The sequence below is a fragment of the Vombatus ursinus genome, unplaced genomic scaffold, assembly GCF_900497805.2.
Source record: "Vombatus ursinus unplaced genomic scaffold, bare-nosed wombat genome assembly UNPS02010822.1, whole genome shotgun sequence".
NCBI lineage: Eukaryota > Metazoa > Chordata > Mammalia > Diprotodontia > Vombatidae > Vombatus > Vombatus ursinus.
Window position 1 is genome coordinate 4,156,907 of NW_020950600.1, and position 27,502 is coordinate 4,184,408.

Sequence of the window (27,502 nt, forward strand, 5' to 3'; positions counted from 1 at the left end):
GGCGCAAATCCAGCCTATGAGCCGGCCTCCCTGAGCCCTGGACCTGCCCTCCTGGACCGGGGCTCTCTGCTGGCTCTCCATTGGATTCTGTCCCAGTCAATCAAGCTGGGGCGGGGACTTGGGAACGGATCTTGGCGATGATTGGAGAAGATTGAGGACAGGCCCCCAAGAACATGCAGTCTTGCGGAAACGTCAGGTGAGTAAGGTGCAGGTGAGGCCGGGGAGATGGGCCTGGGGCGGGGCCTGCTCTGGGATGCCCGGGGTCGGGGAGCTGTAGGCGGGTGTTAGGGGTGCTGGGGAGAGACCCTGGCCTTTGACTAGACCAAGAGCCCCGGGTGTGGGGGTCAAAGGTCACGAGTCCCCGCCCTCAGCTCCCCCAGCGCTGAGGGGGAAGGGGCCCTGGGCCCCGAGTCACGGTCCCGGGTATCCGGGGCTCCGGTCCCTGCCCTGACCACCCCGTGCTTGACTCGCTGCCTTCTCTGGGCCTCAGTTTCCTCATTTGTCAGAGCGTGTGGGACTAGATGGACTCCTTCTCAACCTCCCGATCCTCTTTTATCCTGACTTTGAAATCGAGGGGCTTAGTAAACTTTAACATCTTGAGAACTGCATTTATGTTGTACTTGTGCTGAATGTGTATTTTTATATATAGTGTATATAGATATATATTATGTTTATAAATATATATAATACATACTCTAAATATATAATATAAATATAACATATAATATAAATAAATACGTATAAATATTTATGTTTATATACATGTATGGTTTCTTCTGTAATGTAGGTGTTTTATGCACCTGAACAGGGCGAAGGGGTCCCGGCCTGACATTCTGCAACTCTTGTGTTTTCTTTTCAAGGATGTGACTTTAGGACCTGAAGGCAGTGACAGAAGAACCAGGAGTAAGACCCTGGGATCCCCTCCCTTTTGACCTTCCCCATCTGACCCTGTTATGTATGGCACTGCTGTATCACTGTGGTTGGGTCTGCTTCCTTCCATGCAGGGGACAGAGGGAACTTCTCTGGCTTGCTCTGTGCTGAGTCAGACTCTGCTGCTCTGAAATTTATTTCTGCTTGTGGTAAGTGTTCAATAGACATGCTAAATGAAGTGGAATGGGAACTGGGGGCCAGCATATTTACAATCGAACCCTGGACCACTGCTCTCTAAGAGCCTCTGTTTCTTGGGCTGTTCTTACACCCTTCCTCCCCGCTGTCTTCCTTCTTTCTGCTCTGTTCCTCATCCCTGACCTTGAAGCTCTGACAAATGGTTTACAGCAAGTGTAAACATAGCAAAGTACTAGTGATATCCGGTGGGCCTATCGGCCTTACCTTTCAGAAGCTGAGCCAGGCCCGTCCATCCTCAGCTGTTCAGCCTGCTCAAAACCATTTAGTTTCCTCTTTTCTCAGTATTACATAGGAGACCGTGGAGCCAAAGATCATTAAAAAGTCCAACAGCATTTTCCTGCTTGCTGCTGTTTTCATTCTCAGTCATAAGAAAGCATGAGGCTATTTAAACAATAAATTGATCTGTCATTGACTGATAGACCATCTGAGGTGGAAGAGGCTTTAGATAATAGAATGTCAGAGTTGGAAGGGACCTTGTGGATCATCCTATCCAGCCCTTTCATTTTCCAAATAAAGGAACTGAGATGCAGAGTCAACGACCAAGAGGGAATGAGGTGTCCTAATTCCCAGAATCATGATCTTCCATTGGCCACCCTCAGTCATCTTCGAGTCTTGGGATCCTCAACTCTTCGATCCCCGTTCCTAAATCTATTCCCATCCCCCCTTGTTGATTTTGATCATGCTGGCAGCCATTGAGGGTCATGCTGAATGCCAAGTCTGTGTTCTGGACCATGCTGGGTGCACAGGGAGACACAAAAGCATAAGATGTGATCTTCCTTTAAAGAGCCCGTGGTCTGGGGACATAGGTGCCACCCACAGCTAACAACCTAGAGCACTGCAAACAGATCTTAGATCTGTGGGAGGCTTATAGCTGTAACATGAAGGGTAGCCTCCCTCCTCTCCTTCCTGCCTTTTCTCATCTGAATAATTTCTGTTCTGTCTCCTGCTCTGCCTGGGAGGTTGGGCTTGGGTCCAGGATGGAAAGATGGGGCTACCAAAGAATCCAGTGTACCCGGGAGACTCCAGGGCAGGGCCCGTCTTCCGGGTTGGCCTCTCCCGTCTCAGACTTGTCCAGTCACTGACTCCTGGCAGGTTTGTAGACTCAGTGAGCCAGCTGTGTTTACCAAGGTCTCTTGGGAGCCCCACTCTGCTTTGATAGGCCACTTCTAGCCTGCAGCAACTTGGGTGAATAGGAGCCAGTGTTGAGAAAGACGCCTCGTTACATCAGGTCTGCCATTCCAACCAGTCCTCCGACGCAGACACACGCGCCCTGATTGTTCGGGGACCTTCTGTGTGTTTCAGGTTGTGGCGGACCATGGCTGATGAGCAGGCCGAATTTAACCTGAAGTTAGTGCTGGTCAGTTTCAAGCAATGTCTCAACGAGAAGGAGGAGGTCCTCATGGACCCTTACATCACTGGCTGGAAAGGGCTTGTCAGGTGAGAGTGCCGGGGCCATGCTGTGGATCCCAAGGGCTTTGGCCAGAGTGCCGGGGAGAGGGGCAGCTAGGTGGCACAGTGGATAGAGCACCGGCCCTGAAGGCAGGAGGACCTGAGTTCAAATCTGGCCTCAGACACATAACACTTACTAGCTGTGTGACCCTGGGCAAGTCACTTAACCCCAATTGCAAAAAAAACAAAAAAAACCTGTTAAATTTCAAAACAAAACAAAAAACGAAAGGGACAGCTGGGTGGTGCAGTGGATAGAGCACCAGCCCTGAAGGCAGGAGGACCTGAGTTCAAATCCGGCCTCAGACCAAGCACTTGACACTTATTAGCTGTGTGACCCTGGGCAAGTCACTTAACCCCAATTGCCTAAAAATTAAAAAAAAACTGTTAAATTTCAAAACAAAACAAAAAACAAAAGGGGCAGCTAGGTGGCGCAGTAGATAGAGCACCGGCCCTGAAGGCAACAGGACCTGAGTTCAAATCTGGCCTCAGACCAAACACTTGACACTTACTAGCTGTGTGACCCTGGGCAAGTCACTTAACCCCACTGCCTAACCAAAAACAAAACAAAACAGAGTGCCAGGGAGAGCTCACACTGGTGGGAGCTCCTAGATGGCACTTCAGGCCTGGAATCAGGAAGACTTGAGTTCAAATCCAGCCTCAGACTCTTAGTGTGGCCGTGTGGCCGTGGGCAACTCTGTTTGCCTCTGTTTCCTCATCTGTAAAATGGGCATAGTAATAGCACCTACCTCCCAGGGTTGTTGGGATGATCAGTGCAGTGCCTGGCACAGAGTGTTATATAAATGTGAGCTATCATTATCATCATTATTATTATTCTCCCTTTTGTGTGAGTGAAGAGGAGAGTGCAAATGAATGTCCAACAACTTGTGGGAGGCTGGGCTGTGCCTGAGTGTCAGACACCATGTATGGGAAGAGAATTGTGTGAGGAGGCATCTAGGATAAGGGTGTGAGGGGTCAATCAGCGCGTGATGGGGTGGGCACAGGGCCGCACAGAGTGGAGCAGGCTTTGCTAGACAGCAGTTTCACCTTCCATAAGTCCACATTCCTTACAAGCATTTTACAGGCACCAGTGACTGGATTCTCCCATTGGCCCCTCGGGTCTACATGATATTGGAAAGTCAGACATGTCCCCCTGGCATGAGACCTTGGCCATGTCCTGATTTTTTGACAAAAATGCTGTGGATTCCGCATCTTGGCCACGGAGAGACATTCCTGGCTGGCCCTCAGCCAGGTTATTACTTGAAATCCTGCCTGCGACTGGACTGAGCAGCAGCTGATAGCCCAGTAGCAGCAGCGTTAATGGCCAGCTGGCTCCCCTGGTAGAGGCTTGAAGCAGGAGATGCCCTCCTGGCACATTAGCCACCTGGGGGATACGGTTGGGGCACCAAGGGTTGGTACAGGATCTGCACTGAGGAGATGTCACCCTGTTATCCCAGCGATACCCTCTTTGGCCACCAGAGCTATACCTGGCCCTCTCTGCAGTCGCTGGGAAAGGGAAGCAGCTGCATGGTGGCTATGCTCTTTTGATTATGCAAGTAGCATTTTACTGGAGAACTTAGGCCTTCCCATTATTAGTGGTGGTGACCCTCCCCCTGAGAACCAGAATGCCGGCTTCACTTCAGTCCACACCCTCCCTGATTGCTTCAGCTGATTCATGTTTCTGTCGCAATCTGCCCTGGGGAAATTCCCCTGGGATCAGACCTTTGGCCTCATTACTCCCACCAGGCCAGGATGTGGCATCTTTCCCCAGAGGGCGGAGCTGGGGCCCCCTTTCAGAGAATGGCCGCGGCAGGCTCCCCCCGCCCAATGACACTTTGTTTGGTCTTGAAAATGTAGGTTCCTGAACAAGCTCGGCACTATCTTCTCCTTCATCTCAAAGGACGTAATGACCAAAATCCAGATCATGGAGAGGTTCCGCAGCAGTGACCAGAAGGAAAATTACTCCAGCCTTCAGGGCATGGTGCAATACGAGATGGACAACAAACTGGTGGACTTCCAGAAGCGCTCTGACCACGCCGACTCTGGCTGCCGCACTATCCTCCGCCTGCACAGGGCCCTGCACTGGCTGCAGATGTTCCTGGAGGGGCTCCGGACTAGCCAGGAGGACTGCAAGACCTCAGTCCTCTGCACGGACTCCTACAACAGCACCCTGGCCTCCTACCACCCCTGGATCATCCGGAAAGCCGTCACCATGGCCTTCTGCACGCTGCCCAGCCGCAGCGCCTTCCTAGAGACCATGAATGTGGGCACCCCCGAGGAGGCTGTGGAGATGCTCAATGAAGCCATGCCCTTCATCTGCCAGGTCTACCAGGTCACCCAAAAACTCTTTGAGGAACATACCCTGCTGGACCTTCCGTAGCTGCCAGGAGGCTGGGACCCAAGGTGACGCTCCTACCTTAGATACCAGCTAGAGAAGATGCAACCAGACCTGTCATCCAGCACTTCCTGATGCTTCAGGCCCCACTCAGAGCTCCCTTGGCTTCTTCCCCCATCTTCCACCAAGTTTGGACTTGGTTGTCACTTACTTGGCTGGGAATAGGTATTTAGAGGGCCACGCGGCTCTGCAGGGAGCACCAGAGAATCATTGACGATCCTTGGAAACCAGAGGGCCACATTTACATCTTGAGGGTTGCTGGTTTCAGCTTCTCCTGACCTGCCTACTGTCTGAAGTGTCAGAAATAATCTTAAGTAAAATCATGTTACCTCCGGGGAAGTCAGACAACTCTGCCCTGAACTCTACCCTTACTCTGAACAGCTCACTCTCCTAATCAAAAGCAGAAAGAAAAAAACTTGGTATCGTTTTTTAAAAAACTTTTTATTTTGAATCATATTGCAGTGCTCAGGCTGCAAACATAAGAAATATGTATGATTACACGTCGACCTATTCTGATTCCAACTCCTTTCCCCCCTGCCAGAAGAAGCATTTTCATATTTAAATGGGGAGTCGGGCATAAGAGAAGAGGCTGTCTTCTAGTCAAATCCGGGGATCTGTCATTTTAATTTCTGACTACTTTGTCAACCTTGTCTCTGAAAATGTTCTTTAGTGAAATGTAAAACCACAGGGTCATCACTTATCTCAGGGGCAAAGTAATTTATTTCCTTTTCCAGCCTCTTGTAAGGAAATCATTTCCATGTATCCATCTAGTTCAGCTAGCAAAGGTTACCACCTCCTGCTCATGGGTCTCTAGCAAGGGAAGCCACCACCTACACGGGATTTCCCCCTGGGGCTTTTAAAGAGTTTGTTTGTTTTTAAACCAAAGTGCCGGGTGTGTATCTCTGGTGTCTCACCAAAGACAGTGTTGCCTTCTATACCCTTGCCAGTGTTTTGCTCCGTGGGTGCCGGGGTCCTGTTCAGCTACTGTGAGTAATAACAGACCAGCTAAAATCAGGCAATGGTTCCATCAGCTGAAGAGACCAGGTCAGGGGGCGTGGCCTTCGCCATGCACATGATATTGGAAAGTCAGACATGTCCCCCTGGCATGAGACCTTGGCCATCTCCTGATTTTTTGACAAAAATGCTGTGGATTCTGCATCTTGGCCACGGAGAGACATTCCTGACTGGCCCTCAGCCAGTTTGTTACTTGAAATCCTGCCTGCGACTGGACTGAGCAGCAGCTGATAGCCCAGAAGCAGCAGCGTTAATGGCCAGCTGGCTCCCCTGGTAGAGGCTTAAAGCAGGAGATGCCGACTGGGCTCTTCTCTTTTGAGGGGTCATCCTTAAGAAAAATCCCTCAGCGAAACACCTATTCCTATGCGGTTCTCCCCAAGATTGCCTCCTCCCGGTGATCACATTCCCCAAGAGGAGGTTTCCTCTGGAAAACACGTAATGGTTACCCCTGAGCCTATGACCTTCCTGGGACCACAACACCCCCCCCCCACAACAACAATGAGTGTCTTCTGAAAGGTGAGAGAAATGGGCAACCTCCCATTCTTAGAGACATTTGAAAATGCTGCTTGAAAGGGGCATGTGCTGCTCTAAGCAAACCCCCCAGAAAGGCCCAAGGGCCACGTTTCCCACCTTGGCTTTCAAACAGGGCTTCATTTGACTTGTGGCTTCTGTAGTGGGCCCTTAGCTTATGCAGTAAGACTCCCAGGACTGCTGCTTGACCTGGTGTTTGGAATATGGGGTAGAGTAGCTGGGGTACAGTAGCCATCTTTCCCTCATCTTGCATGGCTCTCCAGTCTTACTTCTCCATCTTTGCCCCATCTGGCCTCCCCCGGCTGCTCTCCTTTCCTCTATTACCTACAGGGTTTCCAGCAGATAAACCGGCTTCCGTCCTCTGACCCTGCCTTTTGGAGGGGGTGGCAGCAGCCCTGGGCAGAGAGGGAGGGGCCTTTGTGTGAGCTGTTTCCTGAGAGCTGGGGAGTTGGGAGAAGGTGATGCTATCCTCCTGTGCCCCAATTCCCTCCCTCTCCCCAGAAATTGAAATGTTAGGCCTCCTGTTATGATGGTGAGGAGGGGGATTATAAGAGGGGCCTCCCCTGCCCCTGTTGCCCAAGTGGTATTAGATTTGATGGTATGGACCAGGTGATCTGAGGCTGGTCAGATCTTGAAGTCTGTGACCTGCACTACAGCTTGGGGTGAGGGAGGTGAAGGACAGGACTTTGGGGGTTGCCCTGGGTATCACTCCCCTTTGTCTTCTATTGCTGATGACTCCACATTTCCTGGGAGATGCACTTTCTACGAATCTGCCCCTTTCTGTGACATGTATACAGCAGAACTGTGTAGCTTCATTCCTTGGGGGGAGAAATCATAATATATTTGATTATTTTTGCATTTAAAATAAATCATGCTTGGTGAATAGTAGTGTACTGAGTGTTTGAACCTGTAGGAGAGCTGTTTGCTGTGGGCCAATCAGGTCAGCAAGGCTCTGGGAGGCCTTCGAGACCCTCCCTCCCATACCCTCAAAGACTCTCCACTAGAGGGCGGCAGATAACAGGGAATAGAGCAGTGATTGCCTTCTGGGACCTAAGGATTCTGTCAGGGGCCCTTCAGTTGTAAAAAAATTGCCTAATTAGGTGACCAAAATATTTTCCCTCTGACTGCAGATATGTGCATGTGCTTCAAAGCATGATAAGTTTTTCTGCGCCAACTCGAAACCATCATGAGCTTTTGGGGGCAAAAGTTACCATTGTAGTTATTGTAAGCACTTAATGAATAAATCTAAAAGAATATCATGACTAGTATATTAAATTACCCTAGGAGGTCACAACACATTTTTTTGGTTGTTGTTGAAAGGGGTTCAGGGAACAAAAAACTTTGAGGTCAGGAAGATCCAGGTTCCAATCCTATCTTATGTACTTGCCAACTGTGTGACCCTAGGCAGGTCACTTTACTTCAGCCACAGTTTACTCATCTGTACAATGGGAATGATAATGGCACCTGCCTCAAGTGATTGTTGGGAGGATCAGATAAGATAATGATTGTGAAGTGGTTTGTCACCCTTAGAGCCTGTATCAATTCTACCACAAAATCTGTTGTGGGAAATCATCCAGTCTGTGAAGACCTATGTATCAGTGATCCTCCCATCTCCGAGGCAACCCGTTGCACTCTGGGACAGCTCTCCTTGTCAAGACATTTATCCTGGGTATCTGTGGAGCCCTAGTGGAGTCCCAGCTCCCACCTGCTGCAGTTTCTAGCTCTGCCGTCTGGGGCCAAACAAAAAAAAGCCTAATTAATCCCCTGTCCCTATGACAGCCTTTCAGATCCTCAAAGGCAGTTCTCATGTCCTACCTCCATCTCCACCTCATCCTGAAGCCTTCTTCTCTCTGGGCCTAATAGGCCCAGTCCCTTCATCTGAGCCTTTTATGCAATGGACTCAAAGCCCGCCAGCATCCTGGTAGCTCTCCTCAAGAGCCCTTGGCTTATCAATGTCCTTCCTACAGGGCGATGCCCAAAATTGAACCCTGAACTCCAGAGGTGTGAATGGACTCGTCCCTCCCTAGGTCACCACCTCACAGAATACACATTTAGTATCAAAGACCCTGGGTGCTCTCAATCACTAACTCCTTATCGACTCTGTAGCCTGGGGGTCCCAAAGCTCTGGGAGCTCCCAACCAGTTAAGTGGCTCATCCAACCATCCTCCAGTCCAGGCACTGTTTCAGTTACAGGTTAAGAAAAGTGCTTTGGGATTGGGGCTGAGGCTGTGATCCAAAGGCCAACATTCCATTCTTTCTCCTCCCTGGCAGGATGTGGGATCCTCCCAGCCACCCCAGGGTCCCACACAGTGCCCCAAATCGGGCAACAAGGTAGCGTGTTTGGAACAAGCCATTGGGGTGGCAAGAGCCTGGCCTGCCCTATGAAGAAAGGAGAAGTGAAGTCATCTCTGGGTGATGGGCAACTTTTAACCTCTGTTTCTAGATCTTGGAGCCCGAGGGGCTTTCCAGCCCTCCCGGACACTGCCTGCCACCCATCTCTCCTGCCCTGCTATTTCCTATTAGGCTAATAATGCCCCCTATGGGCACCCACACTACCCAAGCCAAACCAGCAGGAATGCTTTCTCAGGAGCATTACTTGTCCCCGCTGTTCCTTCATCTTGCACCTTGGGTCTTTGGCTGATGCTCCTCCTGGCTGGGTCTTGGTCAGAAGTGTCCCCGGTCAGTGTGGCCTTACTTCTCACAAGCATACCTCCCACAGCTCATGAAAGAGCAGACCCAACAGGGGATTGAGACTAGGAGGAGAGATGAATGGAATGGATACCCAGAAGCTGGAAAATAAATAGAATATTTGCTAGCCATCAGGAAATCACACTTACAGGAAGCGTCATGACCTCATTTGATTCTCTCCTACATCTGCAGCTAGAAGGGACCACAGCCCTCCTCCTCTTCCTGAGGCACAGGAGAGAAAGAGACTTACACAGGTTCCTGAATCTAGGACCAGAACTCTTACCATTATGATGTGAGGCCACAACCAGATTAAAATGTAATTGGGAAATGTTTAACAAGTTAAATAAAATACCACATAACTAATGTTAATTTGTGGTTTTCTAATCACTGTGGTGACTGAATGAAAGATGGACTGGCCTGGGGAGAAACCTGAGGCAGGCAGATCCCCCCATCAGCCACTGTAATAGTCCAGGTATGAGGTTAGGAGGGCCTGGACCGGGGTGGAGGCAGTGTCAGAGGACCGAAGGGGATGTATTAGGGAGATGCTGTAGAGGTGAAATCTACAAGAGATACTGTAGAAGTGAAATCTACGAGAGATGCTGTGGAGGTGAAATGGACAGACCTTGGCTCCATGTTGGATGTGGGAGGTGAGAGACAGTAAGGACATGGGTTGGGAGCCCGGGAGGATAGTGTTACCTTTAATAGAGAAGGTAGGAGGAGGGGAGGTTTTTGGTGGGAAAGGGAATGAGTTCTATTTTGGATGTGTTAAATTTAAGATGACTACTGGACATCCGGTATGAGATGTCTGAAAGACCGTTGGAGATGTGAGCTTGGAGATCAGCAGAGGGTGTAGATCTGTGAGATCTTTGGCAAATCACTGGTCCTCATGGTCCTCAGCTTCCTCATGTGTAAAATTAGAGCATGTGTGTGTGTGTGTATATATCATATACAGTATGTACATACAGTTTATCTATTAAATGGGGGGGAAGGGAACAAGCATTTATATAGTACTGAGAGAAATTATTATTAATTACCAATAATTTGGGGGAGATCCAGGGTTCTCCCCTTCTAAAGTCCTGATTTTAGAGAGTAAAAAGTTCAGTCTCTCAAAGGACAGTACTAATAAGGAGTTTGAATTAACTCTACTCAGTCTTGGCCAGACCCCACCCAACTTTACAAGGAATTTAATCTAAGGTGAGGAGGCCCATTGTGTTCTACTCAAACTTGGGTGGGGATACATTCTTTGATTAGATTGCCCAAAGTTGGGAGTGGTCTATAGAGATAAAACTCTCTGTCCAAGGGTGATAGTGATGGCACTCTTAGCCCCTCATTCTAATATAGCCCACCTCCCATTGTGTTAGCCAATCAGAGTTGATTGCCACTCCTCTTTCAAAAGAACACATAAACCCTGAACCCTCCACCATGATTGTCTTTGGTCTAAGAGAGCCAGCCAAATGACCATCCTTTTGTTAATAACATGCTGGCCTTATTGATAAAATGATTAAATTACCGAGAAACCATGTTTCTCAAGCCTTTTAAATTGCCACAGCACCTGCTATGTGCCAGACACTGTGGTAAGAGCTTTATAAATATTATCTTATGTAATCTACACAACAACCCTGAGAGATAGTTGCTATATTATTATCTCCATTTTACATTTGGTGACACTGAAGCAGATAGAGGTGAAGTGACTTTCACAAGGACTCTTGGACACAGGTAGAAAGTGTCTGAGGTCACACTCAAACTTGGATCTTCCTACTCCAGGCCTAATGTGCTATCTACCAGGTCACCCAGCTTCCCTAATAGTCCCATACCCTACACTAGTAACTCTTTGCACTGCAGTAATTGAGTATTGACCTTGAGCCATGGCCTCATGACAGGTAGAGTAAGACAGAGCTTGGACACCAGGAAAACCCTGTCTTGTGTCCAAAACTCTTCCTTTGGGAATTCTCTTTGGGTCCCTTTAAAGCTTTTGTGGCACATAAAAAGTTCAAGAGACTTGGTTTCTCAGTAATTAATCATTTTGTTAATCATACTAGCAGATAATTAATAAAAGGGGTCAATGGAACTCTTGAATGCCAAAGACCCCTCATGGAACCCACTCAATGCTCATATGCCCTTGGAAGAGTAGGTTTTACTGAGGGCAGCGGTCATCTCTGATTGGTTAACAATGAGAAGAATGAATATTATAATGAGAGATAGGGTTATTCTAATGAGGGGCTGGGAGACTTGACTGATCATTCAGTATTGGACAAAGAGACTTATCTCTGCACAAGTAGGGTCATCTAGACAAAAGGGGGTCCACCTCTACCCAAGCCTGGCTTAGTGGAACACAGTGGGCCAGAATTCACCTTAGGTCAAATTCTTTGTAAGGTTTTCTAGTTGGGTAGGGTCCCCCACCAGAATCCAAAAACTGGGGATTGAAGCAGTGTCATCCATCAATATTGTCCTTCAGAAACTGAACAACCTGCAGGTTTCTGAAAAAATCCTGGTCCTAATTCAATAATTGATTATTAATATAAGAAAGAAATGATCACTTTTCAGTCTTTTGTGAGCTCCATATAAAGAGCAAATACTTAAAACTATACTTTGCATAAGCCTCAGTGGGGAATAATTTAACAGATTAGATTCTTGAGCAGGAAGGGGCCTTAGTCCAAATTCTTAATTTTATAAATGAGGAAACTGAGGCCCATGGAGACTAAGTGACTTGCCCAAGGTCACATAGGCAGTATGTGGCAGGGACAGGATTTGTACCCAGAGGAGTGCTCTTTCCTCTGCACTCACTTCACTGACTGAGAATAAAGTCTTGTAGAAAGGGGTTCTGAAAGTAGTCATTTGGAGTATTGGGGGGAAGAGAATTCCAGAAGAGTAGGGTGAGGCACCACACAGAGTCAGTCAATCAACAAGTGAGTTTTTTTGTTTTGGGGGGAAGCAATTGGGGTTAAGTGACTTGCCCAGGGTCACATAGCTGGTGTCTGAGGCTGGATTTGAACTCAGGTCCTCCTGACTTCAGGGCTGGTGCTCTACCACTGCGCCACCTAGCTGCCCCAACTTGAAATTCTTTTTTTAACAACTCTCCACTCCATACAGAGCACGAATCCCCTTGAGAAGAAGGTCACCGGAGAGCTGAGCCCAGCCCTCACACCCTTCTGGAGCCCTGGGCACCTAATAAAGGGGAAGGGATCGGGGGAGGGCATGAACCTGGTCTTAAGGGATCAGGGTGTAGTGACGGAGCAGAAGGAGAGTTTGTGATGAGAGGATATTTCACTTAGAGGAAGTAAAAATTGTCTTATTAAAATCTCTGCAGAATGGTGAAGATGGAATTATGAGCGAGCCTCCCCCAAGGTAACCCAAACCCCATGAGTTGTCCAGAAAATCTCGGGAGGATGGGCTGAAGGTGACCCATGAACTGCCAGGGGGGTCCACCTGCCAATGACTGAGACTCCCCAGCCATGGTCCTCACTAGCCTCAAGAGGGAATCCAGTCTGGATGGTTTCTGGGTGAAGTGCCCTGAGATGTCACAGAAACAGCTCCCTCCCCTGCCGCCCTGGAGCAGGGACTTGAGTCTGGGGACCCGGGCTGTACCTGCTCACAGAATCCCAGAATGTTACAACTCTCAAGTCATGCCACCCAGCCTTCCCATTGACAGGGACGGAACTAGGGTGGAGTGCCTTGGCTAAGGTCACCCGGGGAGGTGATGCCAAGATGGGGGCTTTCTGCCTCCAATACCGTTTCTCCTTCAGTCACACCCAGAGTTGGAAGAGGCCTCGGTGGTCTCTAAAAGTAGATCTGGAAGAGACCTTGGGGACCACCAAGTCCGTTTTACAGATGAGCAAACCGAGGCTCAAAGATTTTCCGTGACTTGCCCAAGGTCGACCCAGGTAGCAAGCAGCAGTCAAAATTAGACTTCCAACTCAAACCCAGCGCTCTTGGCATCTCATACCACAAACCTGACAAAGAATCCCCTCTGCAACCCACCGGTCAATTGGCCATCAGCCTTTGTTTACAGACCCCCTGGAGAGAGAGCCAGCTTCCTCCGGGATCATTCCTTAACTCAAGCAGCTGAGACTGAGCTCTCATTATTCCTGCAATGTCCAGGCGCCCCTGTCCTTGGCCCTTGCCTGTCATTGTCCACATCTCTGCCTCATGCCCTGGCTCCCTATCTACCCTCCTCCAAGGGCCACCATCTGCAGCCAGCCCAGCACCCCCCAGTCTGTTGGCATAAGGCTGCTGTCATTAAGGCAGAATTTGCCTTCTGTTGATCTTTGGTCATTTGCATGGCCTGTCCCCCACCCTGTACCACGGAGAGGGAGGGAGAGTGTCAGCCTGCTGCACCATATTCCTCCTAGTGAGAGGAAGAGGCTCCAGGTCCACCTTGGCAGAAGGAGGGGTTCTGAGCAGCTCAGCGTCTCTGGGCCTCAGTTTCCCCATCTATAAAATGAAAGGGGTTGGTCTAGATTAGGGGTTCTTAACCTGGGGTCTGTCAACTTCTTTTAAACTTAAACATTTTTTTGATAACTATTTCAATATAATTCGTTTCCTTTGTAATCCTATGTATTTCATTTTATGTATTTAAAAACATGATTCTGAGTTGGGTCCTTAGGGATCCAGCCTCTCTGAGGGGTCTAGGGTACAAAAACAGCTAAGAAGTCCTGATTTCCTGGAGGGCCTCTAAGGCCCAGTGGATCTGGGTTCTCCTCAACCCCTCCCTCCATTAAGGCAGATGGCAAGTCATTCACGCTAGCCCCTCTCAGGTGATGCCTATCAGTATCCAGTGACCAGGGGGGCTTTCTCAAGTTCTCCTGCTGAGTAGGTGCCAAGAGAACATATGGGCTAGCCCTATTTCTTCCAAGCATGTATTCCTCCAGCAACTTTCTTTATGAAGCTTCTTCTGTGTCATCCCTCCACCCCCATTCCTTTCTTCATCTTCATTTGGGAGATCCTTAACTCCACTTCCTTTCAATTCAGCAAACAATTCTGAAGCACATTGCTATGTTCCAGGCACTACACTAGGTCCCGAGGATCCAAAGTCAGAAGTGAAACAGTCTCTGCCTTCTCAGAGCTTACAATCTACCAGGGAGATTTAATTAACCACTCACTCCCCACGCGACCTCAGCAATCACTGAACCCCACCTGAGTTTCAGGCATGGCTGGCACAGGTGGAAAGATAACCAGCTCTGGAGTCATAGGTCCTGCGTTCAAATCATGCCTTTGACACTGATTACCAGTGTGACCATGGGCAAATACCCTCACTTTTCTGGTCCTCAGTTTCTTCTTCTGTAAAATATAGGAACTGGACTCGTTAACTTCTGAGATCTCCTGCAGCTAAATTTATGATCCTATATATACAAATCAATGGGCAGCTAGGTGCCATAATGGGCAGAGAGCCAGGTGAATTCAAATCTGGCCTCAGACACTTCCTAGCTGTGAGACCCTGGCAAGTCACTTCACCCTGTTTGCCTCAGTTTCCTCATCTGTAAAATGAACTGGAAAAGGAAATGGCAAACCACTCCAGTATCTCCACCAAGAAAACCCCAAATGGGGTCACAAAGAGTTGGGCAAGACTGAAATGACTGAACAAGAAAGTACATAAGTCAATAGAGAATTCACAAGTCTCCTGCCTACAGGTCCAGAATTGTCTCTGGTCAGCTAATGTGGTTCAGGATTTGTGGTCCCGTAGCTGCGTCCATTGGGAGAGTCCACTGAGGGAGGCCCTAATGCTGAGGCCGGTTAGGCAGTCTGGGCTGAGAGAGTGTGCAAATTTGTCCATTGATGGGGCTATGTAAAGCAACTTTATTAAAATCCTCCCTGGCTCCACTGCTACCCGCCCCCCCCGGCCAATTTGCCTAGTGGCTCCTGAACCAGTGAGCAGGGAGGGAGAGGGTTTTGCTAACCAAATGTCCAGGCCTTCTGCTCCCCAACCCCCCAGCTCCAGGTCATGTCTATTTAGGGTGTCAGTCTGCCCTCCCTTCTGCTGTGGACAAAAGCTGCCCATACCCTGCCTCTGCGATGTGGGGTTTCTTGCACTGCCTGGGCCTGAGCCTGGGTCTGGCCTGCTCCACTGCCCAGGCCAAGCTGTGCCTCTCCAGGCAGCTCAAGCTGAATGGGGACTACATCCTGGGGGGCCTCTTCCCCTTTGGAATCAAAGAAGATGGAGTCCTGGAGAGGACCCAGCCAAAGGGGGTGCTCTGTACCAAGTATGCGGGGACAGGCTGAGATGGTGGGAGGGAGGATGTGCCGGGTAAAAGGGGGGCTGGTGAAAGTGGGGAGACCAGAAATCTGTGCACCAGACAAGGGGAAAAGCCTAAGGGAGGCCATAACAGGAAAATGGGGGAGCCCCAGAGAATCCATTCCAGGTAAGGGAAGGAGCCCCCCAGGGTCTGTATGGCAAGTAAAGGGGGAAGCCTAAATACCAGGTAAGGGGGGGGGAGGAAATCCCAAAAGGTCTTTGTGACAGGTAAATGGAGAGAACTCCTAAGTGGGGAAGGACTGGGGGTCTGTGAGACAGAGAAGAGGACGAGCCCCAGGGAATGTGGAGCAGGTAAAGGGGGAAGGCTGTCAGGGAAGGGGGGACCCAGAGGGTATCTGCAGGGTAAGAGCAGGGGCTTCTATGCATCAGGTAAGAGGGATGGCAGAAGTTCCCAGGTAGAGCAGCCAGGAGTCCAGGTGCCAGGTAAAGCAGTAAGCCCAGGTAAGGAGGGTACCAGTTCAGGTATGAGGCAGCCCAGAGAGTCTGGGAGCCAGATAAGGAAGGCAGGAGATCTGAGTGCCAGATACACAGCCCTAGAACATCCTAGACAGCCCATTCGTTCAATGATCATTTATTAAGCACCTGATAAGCACCGAGCCATGGTAGTACAGATAGAGAGCTGGCTTTGAAGCCGGGGCGGGGGGGCTCAAGTCCCAACTCTGACATACCCGCTGTGTCACCCTGGGCAAGTCCCCTCACCTCCTCTCAATGCCCTGAGGCATCTCTCCGCTAAGACCTGAGCTGCCTAGATTCTTCTGATTTCTGTCAGCTAAGGAAGTGCCCTACCAGATACAGTCACTAATCTGTGCCCCCCGCCCACATACACATACAAAAAGTGCTAGGCAGGAGACAGGAAGACAGGCACCCTCCCCCCACCCCAACCTTCCCTGTTACTGGAGAGGGCAGCACTCTCCTCCCATCCTCCAGGCTCCCAACCCAGGGCTCATCCGGGACCCCACTCTCTCTCACCCCCCACATCCAAGCTGCTGCCAAGCCCTGGAGAGTTCCCCTCTGCAGCATCTCTCCAATACGCCTCCTCCTCTCCTCTGACACTGCCCCCACCCTGGTGCAGACCCTCATCCCCTCACACCTGGACTATTGCAATAGCTGTCTGTCTGCCTCAGCTCGCTCCCCACTCCACCCCATCCTCCATTCAGCCACCAAAGGAATTGTCCTAAAGGGCAGATCCGACCACGTCACCCCCTACTCAATAAACCCCAGTGGCTCCCTACTGCCTCCAGGAGCAAATACAAAGTGCTCCGTCAGACATTCCAAGCCCTTCATACCCTGCCCCTTCCTCCCTTTCCAGTCTTCTTTACGCCTTACTCCCCATGTGTGTGCTCTTCCATCGAGTGCTGCTGGCCCTCTGCCCGTTCCATCTCCCGCCTCCAGGCATTGTCCCTGGGCATTGTCCCCCGTGGCTGGAACACTCTCCCTCCTCATCTCCACCTCCTGGCTGCCCTGACTTCTCAAGTCCCAACCAAATTCCCACCTTCTGCAGGAAGCCTTTCCCAATCATGCCCTCGTGATTCTGCACCTTCCCTTGGCTGATTATTTCCTCTGTCTCCTGTATTTAGCTTGTTAGCACGTGTGTGTTTGAATGTTGTCTCCCCCTTTAGGTTATGAGCTCCTTATGGGCAGGGACTGTTTCTTGCTTTTCTTTGTATCTCCGGAGCTTAGCACAGGGCCTGGCACATAGTAGGTGCTTTAAAAAATCTATTTATTAACTGACAAACATTCTCTGACCTAAAGGAACTTGAGGTGGGGGGTGGGGGTAGAAGGGGTTCCAGGGCATCTCTGTACCTGGTAAGGGCAGAGATCCCCAGGGCATCTGCATGCTAAATAAGAGGGCAGCCCTAGGAGCTGTGTGCTGCATTAATGGGGAGCAAGGTCAGGGCCATGGGGGAACCCATGTGATTTCCCAAGACTGGAGCCCTGGGAGAGGTATCCTGGGACTCAGGACGAGGCCTCCTCCAATGCAGGTTCTCAGCAATGGGGCTGCTGTGGGCGTTGGCCATGAAGATGGCCATTGAAGAGATCAACAACTCGTCAGCACTGCTGCCTGGCATCCACCTAGGCTATGACCTCTATGACACGTGCACCCTGCCCATGGTGACCATGAAGCCCAGCCTCCTGTTTATGTCACAAATTGGGAGCCGGGACATCGGTGCCTACTGCAACTACACCCGGTACTGGCCCCGCGTGGTGGCAGTCATCGGCCCCCACTCCTCCGAGCTTGCCCTCATGACAGGCAAGCTCTTTGGTTTCTTCCTGATGCCCCAGGTACCAGAAGCCCAGGAGGGAGGGCTGGGCTGCTGACCCTTAAGTTCCTTCCCCAGCTCCTTGCAGACCCAAACCTGCTCTTAGGTATGGATCACCCCTCTGTCCTCTGCAATGGAACACCATGGTGGGGGCCATGAGAAATAGCCCTCTTGGACTTGGGAACAAAACACAGGCTTGGCATCAGGCATCAGCTTTGCCCTCCTGAGCTTGTGTGGCTTGAATGTTGAGACCTAACTAAGCGGGGCAGAGGGCATAGCTGGGAAACAGCCTGGGGTTTATACAGGTTGAGACACCCACCTCCCGTCAGTGAACAGTAGCCTTCATTTCCTTCACTGAGCTCTTGTCCCTGACCCCACTCAGAAAATTTCCATGTCCTCATTGTGCCCCCATCCTCCTCCCCTCACTGAGACCCCTGTCCCCACTTGCTGAGCCCAGGCCCTCACTGAGGCTCCCCACCTCCTCCCTGAGAGTTTCATCCCCCCAGTGGACCTCCACTCTCCTAAAGGGCCCTGGCTGAGGGACATCAGGCACCCTCCCAGCACAGCCTTTCTTCCTATAGGTCAGCTACGGGGCCAGCAGTGACCGGCTGAGCAACCGTGAATTGTTCCCATCATTCTTTCGGACCATCCCTAGTGACCGGGTGCAGCTACAGGCCATAGTGGACCTGCTGAGTCTGTTTAACTGGAATTGGGTGGCAGCTGTGGGCAGTGATGATGAGTATGGGCGCCAGGGCCTCAGCATCTTCTCCACCCTCGCCAACAACCGGAGCATCTGCATCGCCCACGAAGGCACCCTGCCGCTGCCCAGGGTCCAGGAATCCCGGGATCTGGGCAAGGTGGAGTCTATCCTGCGGCAGATTAACCAGAGTATCGTCCAGGTAGTGGTCCTGTTCTCCTCCGAGGCAGCTGCCCGCAACCTCTTCCAGTACTGCATCCAAACCAATGTGTCACCCAAGGTGTGGGTGGCCAGTGAGGCCTGGTTGGCGTCTGAGCAGGTCATCAGACTGCCTGGCATCCAAGGGGTGGGCACCATCCTGGGATTCCTCCTGCAGAGTTCTCCATTGCCCGAATTCAGTGACTATGTTAACCAGTGCCTGACCCAGGCTGCCAACCAGACCTTCTGTAACACCCTGGGAGAGGCCCCGCCGCAATCCGACGATGACGTGGTGGGGCCACAGTGTCCACAGTGTGATGACATCAGCCACAAGGACATCGCATCTGGACTGGACCATTACCAGCCTTTTTCTGTCTATGCTGCCGTGTATAGTGTGGCTCACGCTCTCCACCTCTCCCTGGGCTGCAATGCCTCTGGATGCCCCTCTCAGAACCGCACTCGGCCCTGGGAGGTAAGGAAGGCTGGTGAGATGCCACCACCTATGTGCCCAGTAGGGGATGGAGAGGGACAAAAAGTCAAGTCTTCTCAAGCAGCTTGAGTTCTCCTGGGAAAGACAGCGTGAATATACAAAAGAAATACAAAGTCCTTGGGAGGAGAGAGGCTCTGGCAGCTGGTGGGGATCAGCAAGACTTCCTGCAGAAGTTTTGAAGGAAACTGAGGGTTCTAGAAAGTGGAGATAAGGAGAGAAGGCACATTAGGCATAGGGAATGGCCTTTGCAAAGGGCCAGAGGCCAGAGATGTAATGTCATGTCCAAGAGGCAGCAAAGGCGGCCAGTTTGGCTGGAATGTCCAGAGTGTAAAGGGGAGCCCTGTGTCATGAGGTTGGGAAGGTAGGTGGGGGGCAAGTGAAGGAAGAGTATCCAGCGGGTGTCTAATATTTGATCTCTGTGGTGTTAGGGAGCCACTGGATTTTTTGGACAGGAAGTGATATGGCCAGACCTCCATGTCAGAAAGATCACTTTGGCAACTGAGCAGAGGATGGATTGGAGAGGGAAGAAGCAAGAGGCAGGGAGGCCAGATAACAAGGCCATCACCCTGGTCCAGGCGAGAGGTGATCAGGGCCGGGAGGAAGGTAGGGGTCATGCAAAGGGACGGAGGCAAGAGATGCCTCGGATGCAGAAATGGCAAGAATAAACCATCGTGCATAATCAATAAATAATCTGTATCCAAGGGGTGTGGCAAAGTGATTAGGGGGCGTGATATGGATGATGATGAGCTAGCAAAAAAGACTGAGGAGAGGTAGAGAAGTAGGAGGAGAAGCCAGAAAGGAGTGGCCAAAAAACCCAGAGGAGGGAATATTCAGGAGGAGAGGGTGATGAATGGAGTCCGATGTAGCAGAGAGGTCAAGAAGAGAGGACAGAGGAAAGACCATTGGAACTAGCACTTTAAAGACCCCTGGTAACTTTGGGAAGAGCGGTTTCAGTTGGATAAAGAAGCAAGTTAAGGAGTGAGAGAAAGGAGAAGAAATGAAGGCAGTAAGTGTAGTTTTTTCAAGAAGTCTAGCTAAGAAAAAGAAAAGAGATATTAGACAAATAATGATGGCGGTGATGGTGGTAAAATGCCACTGGATTTGGTATCTCCTTGATGTCTGCATTCCCTCCAAGAGTACAGACAAGCAGCCCCTTCGTGTCTCTTCATGGGGCTCCTTGGGCAAAGAGTTCATCTTCAAGTGGTCAGCCTCTTGGAGATGAGGACAGGTGATGAGGCTCTCCATATTCAGGGGGCTGGTCCTCAGGAAGCAGATTGAGTCTTTTATAGGTACTGCATTCAAAGCTTTGTTGGGATGATAAAACCTGCCAGGATTTGCATTCTGCTGGGATAGCCTGTGAAACCCAGGGTCACATTCAAGCTATGATGAGGCATCAGAGTAGTATTATAGGAGCAGAGATTTGAGCTGAAAGGGTCCTACCCTCTCAGGTTACAGATAGGGAAATAGAGTCTCAGAGCTCCACAACTTGACCACATTCCCTTGAGGGGAAGAATCTGAAAATAAAGCTACATCCTTTGGTTCCTTTTCACTGCAAAGTCCACGTTCTTGGGCTCTAATCCACATTCTTCTCCTGACTACTTTTGAGTATCACATCCCTGGGCCTCAGTTTCCTTCTCTGTAAAATGAGGGGGTTGGACCTGAAGGTCCCTTCTAGCTCTCCATCTCAGGTCCATAGGGTGCCTTAAAGTGTGCACTGTCTCGTTTAATGAATGACTGGTCCGTAGTAAATGCTTGATTAATGCTTTTTCATTCATTCATTCATTCATTCATTCATTCATTCATTCATTCATCAATAATGGGGAGTGACTGGAGCCCTCCTCAGCCCAGGATCCTATTACTGCCTTTCCCTCTGCCTCCACCCCCGACTTTCTCCTTTCTCCTTGACCCAGCCTGGCCTGGGCATTCTCGCTCCTTCTCCCCACAGCTCGTGAGCAAGATGTATGACCTGCGCTTCTCCGCCCGCTCACTCACCCTGCAGTTTGATAACAGTGGGAATGTGAACATGACCTATGACCTGAAGCTGTGGGTCTGGCACAGTAACACCAAGTTGGAACTCCTTACTGTGGGCTCCTTCCGAGAGGGCCTAGAGCTCAATCGCTCCCAGATCCGCTGGCATGGCCAAGGCAATGAGGTATAGGGAGCAACCGGGTGGATGGAGGGAGGGAGGGAGGGAGGGATGGAAAGAAGGAAAAAGATTCCGTGTGCAAGGCCAATCCCATCACGTGCACATGGAAATGGAAGCATGTCCTCTGGAGCAAGGCACTATGCCAAGTATTAGGAGTTTGTTGGGTTATTTTTCAGTTGTATCTGACTCTTCATGACCCCATTTGGAGTTTTCTTGGCAAAGATACTGCAGTGGTTTGCCATTTCCTTCTCCAGTTCATTTGACAGATGAGGAAACTGAGGCAAACAGGGTGAAGTGACTTGCCAGGGTCACACAGCTAGTGAGGGTCTGAGGCTGGATTTGAACTTAGGAAGATGAATGAGTCTTTCTGACTCCAGGTCCAGTGTGGCACCCCCTAGCTGTCATCATTATATGCCAGCCTATCTGTGGAGGGGTCAGGGGACAACCTGGGATCCCAGTACTAAAGATACCTCCTGGGCCTCTCTCATTGCCACCCCCTCTACCCCATGTAGCCCAGAAGTTGTCAGGGTAATTCTCTCATATCACTGATGGGGAAACTGAGACCCAGAGCCATTAAGGAGCAGACCCAAAGTGCTGACAGCTTGAGCCAAGACTCGAATCTGAAGTCCTTCTGGATCAAGGATGAAGCTGCTTCCTTTGTGGCCATGGAATGGGAAAGGGGTCCCAGGACCTTGGCAATGTCCAGGATCCAGGCTGGTTAGCTGTGCCAGGTCAATGATTTCTCCCCCTTCCCCCACTACCTTTCCCAGGAGCCCGTGTCCAGGTGTTCCCGAGAATGCGAGGAGGGCCAGGTGAGGAGGGTCAAAGGTTTCCACTCCTGCTGCTATGACTGTCTGGACTGCAAAGCCGGAACCTACAGACAGAACCGAGGTGAGCCCAGCCCCAGCCCCACCTTGGCCTCTGAGAATGAACCTACTCAGGAAATCCCCCCAAATGTGACTCAGACCCTTCTAGCACTGGCCCATGCCTTCACTGCAGCCCCTTCTGAGAAGAGATAGCACCATTTCTTTTGAATTAATTTATTAATTTATTTTGCTTTATAGTGAGGCGATTGGGGTTAAGTGACTTGCCCAGGGTCACACAGCTAGTAAGTGTCAGTTGCCTGAGGCTGGATTTGAACTCAGGTCCTCCTGACTCCAGGGCTGGTGCTCTATCCACTACGCCACCTAGCTACCCCAAGATAGTACCATTTCTAAGACTACTACAGAACTGCCCCCCAAGTTAGCTGCCCTTGGAATAAAATGCAAGGAGGTGATAGGGGCAGGGGAGGGGAGATGGAAAGAGGGAAGAACAAAGGAGCATCTTAGTGTTAAAAGCCCTTCCTGCCCAGCCTCTGGCTGCAGCCTGGGCCGCAAGGGCTTAGAATCAGAAGCAATGGGCAGAAGTTACGGGGCAAATTTCAGTTCATTTGATCACAGCAAGGGGAAAAAAGGAAGGAAACAAGTGATTCTTGCATGTATTTTATTTCTTTGAGGCAATCGGGGTTAAATGATTTGCCCAGAGTCACACAGCCAGTAAGTGTCTGAGGCTAGATTTGAACTCAGGTCCTCCTGACTCCAGGGCCTGTGCTCTAGCCACTGTGCCACCTAGTTGCCCCGAGACAAGCAATTATTAAGTGCCTACTATATGCCCGGCATTGTGCTAAGTACATTACAAATATCTCATTTGATCCTCACAACCACCTCGGGAGGTCGATGTCTTTATGATCCCTATTTTACAGATGAGGGAACTGAGGCAAACAGGGCTAAGTGACTTGCCCAGGGTCGCACAGCTAGTAAGCATCTGAGGCCAGATTCGAACTCAGGTCTTCTGAGTTCAGCACTCTATGCACCACACACCAACAACCAAGCTTCTATAATCACAGGGCCTTGGGGGCCCCATGAATCCAATTTTCTCCTTTTCCAGAGGAAGAAACCAAAGCTCTTCTGGCCCCCATTAATGCTGGCACAACTTCCCTTGGAAATGCCCTCCAATTTAGCCCACATATACCATATTTGGTACATGATTTGTTTTATGTTTTCTCCCCCATTAGAATATGAGCTCCTTTTGGTGTCCTCAGTACTTAATGTACTATGTGTTGGCACACGGTAAGCACTTAATAAGTGCTTGCTGACCGTGGTTGAGGCAGGATTTGAATCCAGGTCCAATGACTGACTCAGTCATTGTCCAGTGCTCTGTTACTCCACCACACTGTTGCTAATGGTTAAGAGCTGTCCAGATTTGCAGTGGGCTGTCACCAGAGGTGTCGGGCCTCCAGCAGAGATCAGATGACCCCTGGGGGATATTACGGAGATCTCACCAAGGTCTGGAGAGATCCCTTGCAGGGCTGAGATCCGATGATTCTGGGAGGGATGGCACCGTCGGCTAGGTTTCAGAGACAGAGGTTCTAGGGACCTGGCGCTCGGTCCCTTCTCTGTACCCCCTCTCAGTTATCTGTGGCCTGAAGGAACAGGAGCCCAATGATTGACATGCTGAGCCCAGGAAATGAGTGGGGGAGAGAGGAATGGGTCTCTGAGGCTTGCCTGCCTACCTGCCCCACACCCTTCCTGCCCCTGGGCTGTTTTGCAGATAACTCGTCCTGCACTGTCTGCGAATACCACCAGTGGTCTCCTGATCTCAGCACTCAATGTTTTCCCCGCACCATCAAATTCTTGGCGTGGAGAGAGCCGGTGGTAATCGCTTTGCTTCTGCTGCTGGTGCTGGCCGTGGGTCTGAGCCTGGTGGCTCTGGGGCTCTTTTGCTACCACTGGGGTTCCCCAGTGGTGCAGGCCTCAGGAGGCAACCTCAGCTGCTTCGGTCTGGGCTGCCTGACCCTCGTATGCCTCAGTGTCCTCCAGTTCCCAGGCCGGCCCAGCAGGGTCAGCTGCCTGGCTCAGCAGCCCCTCTTCCACCTGCCACTCACTGGCTGCCTCAGCACTCTCTTCCTCAAATCGGCCGAGATCTTCCTGGCATCAGAGTTCCCAGGCCAGGCAGGGCGGCTTCGCAACTGGTTGCACGGGCCCCGGGCCTGGCTGCTGGTGGCTCTGCTGCTGCTCATGGAGGGGGCACTCTGCACCTGGTACCTGCTCGCTTTCCCCCAGTTCATGATGACTGACTGGCAGGCACTGCCCCGCGAGGCCCTCATGCATTGCCGGGTCCGCTCCTGGTTCAGCTTTGGCATGGTGCACACAGTTAACGTGGCGCTGGCCTTCCTCTGTTTCCTGGGCACCTTTATGGTGCAGAGCCAGGCTGGGCGATACAATCTGGCCAGGGGCATCACCTTCGCCATGCTGGTGTACTTCATCACCTGGATCTCCTTCATCCCACTCTTTGCCAATGTGCACAAGCTCTACCAGCCAGCCATGCAAATGGCCGCCATCTTGCTCTGTGCCGTTGGGATCCTAGCCACTTTCTACCTGCCCAAGTGCTACCTGCTGCTCTGGGAGTCACATCTCAACTCTCAAGAATTTTTCCAGAGCTTTCTGGAGCTGGGGCCGTGGGACAGAGGAGAAGACCAGGAAGGGAAGGCAGTCAAGAAAGAGAGCCAGTGATTTCTGAGGTCTAGGCCCTGGTTGACCCTAAGTCCACAAGGATTCTGATCTAAGACCCCATGATCCCAACCCCACAGTAACTCACTTTCAGTAAACCTAGGACTATGGCTCCAGCAGGGCTCCAACTCTACAGTGACTCTAACCTGAGATCCCCCATGGTCCCATAATGATCCTGCCTTTGTGATCCCAACCCCAATAACACAGGGTCCTGTAGTCCTGACCTCTCCATTACCTCAAACCTGGCCCCATGAAACTAGAGTGTCCCCTAATTCCAGCCTACGGTGACCACTCCCCTCCAAGTTCTGTGCAGTCTCTAAAGCTGGGGTCTATGAAGTGGTTTAAAAAAAATTTTTTTTGATAACTGTATTTCAATGCAATTGGTTTCCTTTTTAATCCTATGGATTGTTTTATGAATTTAAAGACATTCTAAGAAGGGGTCCGTGTTGCAAAATAGGAAAGAATCCCTAATGGGAAGGAAGCCAGCCTTGGCCCTCCACTAAGTCTAGCTCAGGCCAACAAGTGATCACCCCAAGCTGGACAGCTCCCGGCAAGAAGAATTGTCCTGCCCATCGAGTCATCAACTTGACTTGGCCTACTGTCAGCCCAAAGATCAATGGCTAAGTGCTAACTGCCGAGCACTAAGAGATATAAAAAAATGAAGGAGACTCTTGTCCTGCCCTCAGAAAGCTCACAATCTATTAGTAAAGGAAAGGTCAAGACACGGGCACAGAGAAATTTAATAGGATTGGATACAAGAAGTCCCAGTTTTCACAGGTTCAAGGGTGAGGAGAGGAAGAGATTACTTTTGACTGATGGGGAGAGGAGGTATTCAAATAGGGCAGGCTTCACTGAAGGCTGAGATGACACAAGAAAGTGGGGCTGAATCCAGTTTGGCTGGAGTGCAGGGCAGGGGAGAGATCTGAGGCCCCAGAGACCTAGAAGGGCCATCACAGATTATCTAGTCCAACTTCCTCATTTGACTGAAACCCAGAGAAGTTGTGACTTGCCCAAGATCACACAGCTAATACACCACAAAGGTGCAATTTGAATCCAGGTTCTTTGTTGCTAGGTTCAGCCATCTTTCCACCACATAGCTCTGGGAAGTCCACCTACAGCCAGGTTTGCTGTATATGACTTACCTCCATGAACACTGAAACTACCACCCCCAGGTCAGCTCCAGGCTCTGCTCTCTCTTTCCTCATCCCTATTGGTAGGTAGGAGCTCAGGAAAGACAGGTTCATCCTGGCATTGGCCTGAGCCAGACAGAGGCCAATTATGGATCGTCTACTCCAGGATTAGCCTGACCACCACTTCTACCATCCTTTTTCCCCTCCCCCAGAATGGGAAGGGAGGCAATTGGGAAGTGTGGAGGAAGGAGGAGACCTTAGGTAGCTCAAACCCTTTGGTTCATGAACAGAAAACCTAGGGTCAGAGAAGGGCCTACCCTAGATGTATTTCTGACCTCACACAAGCCTTAGCCCTGATTTGGGCTGATGTGAGACAGCATGGGGATAAGACAGGATTGGAATTTCTTTTTTTTTCTTTTTTTGCTTTTTGGTGAGGCAATCAGGGTTAAGTGACTTGCCCAGGGTCACACAGCTAGTAAGTGTCAAGTATCTGGAGCCAGATTTGAACTCAGGTCCTCCTGACTCCAAGGCCAGAGCTCTATCCACTGCACCACCTGGAATTTTTTTTTCTTTTTGATAAGACAGGATTGGAAACCAGCCAGTGCAGATACAGCCACAGATGCAGGAAAGGGAGCACCATGGAAAGAAGACAATAGAACAGCAACTTTCCCTGGTCAAAAGTGAGATCTGCAAAGCACCTTGTAAACCTTCAAGTGATAGGTTGGCTACTATTATTAGAGTAAACCCTTCAGCACCATGGATAGCACTATAGGCTTCGGTGATTCTGCTGACTACTAAGACCCAGTGGCTTTCCTCAACCTGGGAACAAAGGAAGCCCAGGAAGAGGTAGCAGTTTGGAAATCATCTGAACAGTTAGGTGCTGCATTGACTAGAGCACTGGGCCTGGAGTTAGGAAGACCCGAGTCCCAATGTGGCCTAAGACACTTACCAGCTGTGTGACCCTGGGCAAGTCACTTCACCCCGTTTGCCTGTTTCCTCATCTGTAAAACAAGCTGGAGAAGGAAATGACAAACCACTCCGGTATCTTTGTGTGACCCTAGGCAAATCACTTCACCCTGTTTGCCTCAGTTTCCTCATCTGTAAAACGAGCTGGAGAAGGAAATGACAAACCACTCAGGCATCTTTGCCGAGAATACCCCAAATGGGGTCACAGAGAGTCAGACATGACTGAAATGACTGAACAACAAGAACTGAGTTTGGAAAAGGTGACAGCCCAGACCCAAACAGCCTAATGGAAAAGGAAGAAAAGACAGGAGACCAAAGAATCACATAAAATTAAAAGCTTCTTTTTTTAAGTGTTTAAAATAGCATTTACACAGAAGCAGCATTTACACAGATGCAGCTATACATTAACTATACAGACACTCAGGCTTTGATACAATATCTACAGAACAGAATCCTGTGGAAGCGAGAGACACTGGACAGGAAGCGGTGCATTCCACATGAGCCAAGGCCCCTCGGGATGGGCACACCTGAGACCAGGTGAGGGTCTGGGGAAGATGCACCTGAGACCAAGTGAGGGTCTGGGGAAGGTGCACCTGAGACCAGGTGAGGGTCTGGGG

The 27,502-nt window shown here is 50.4% G+C and overlaps 1 protein-coding gene across 4 annotated transcripts; it reads left to right on the plus strand.

Annotated features, from left to right (window-relative positions):
• Window positions 1-74: 74 nt before the first annotated feature.
• CPTP (ceramide-1-phosphate transfer protein) lies at window positions 75-26,373 on the plus strand. 4 transcript variants are annotated; one of them, XM_027855372.1, is made up of 9 exons: window positions 75-196; window positions 861-903; window positions 1,005-1,079; window positions 2,428-2,562; window positions 17,432-17,732; window positions 18,292-19,077; window positions 21,041-21,247; window positions 22,012-22,132; window positions 23,831-26,373. In XM_027855372.1, the coding sequence occupies exons 4-9, from the start codon at window positions 2,441-2,443 to the stop codon at window positions 24,790-24,792; spliced, it is 2,499 nt and encodes an 832-aa protein (XP_027711173.1). In that variant the 5' UTR covers window positions 75-196; window positions 861-903; window positions 1,005-1,079; window positions 2,428-2,440; the 3' UTR covers window positions 24,793-26,373. The 4 variants fall into 4 exon arrangements, with proteins under 4 accessions (XP_027711173.1, XP_027711171.1, XP_027711174.1 ...); XM_027855370.1 differs by having other exon boundaries at window positions 76-196; window positions 861-1,079; XM_027855371.1 differs by having other exon boundaries at window positions 196-211; window positions 861-1,079.
• Window positions 26,374-27,502: the final 1,129 nt, after the last annotated feature.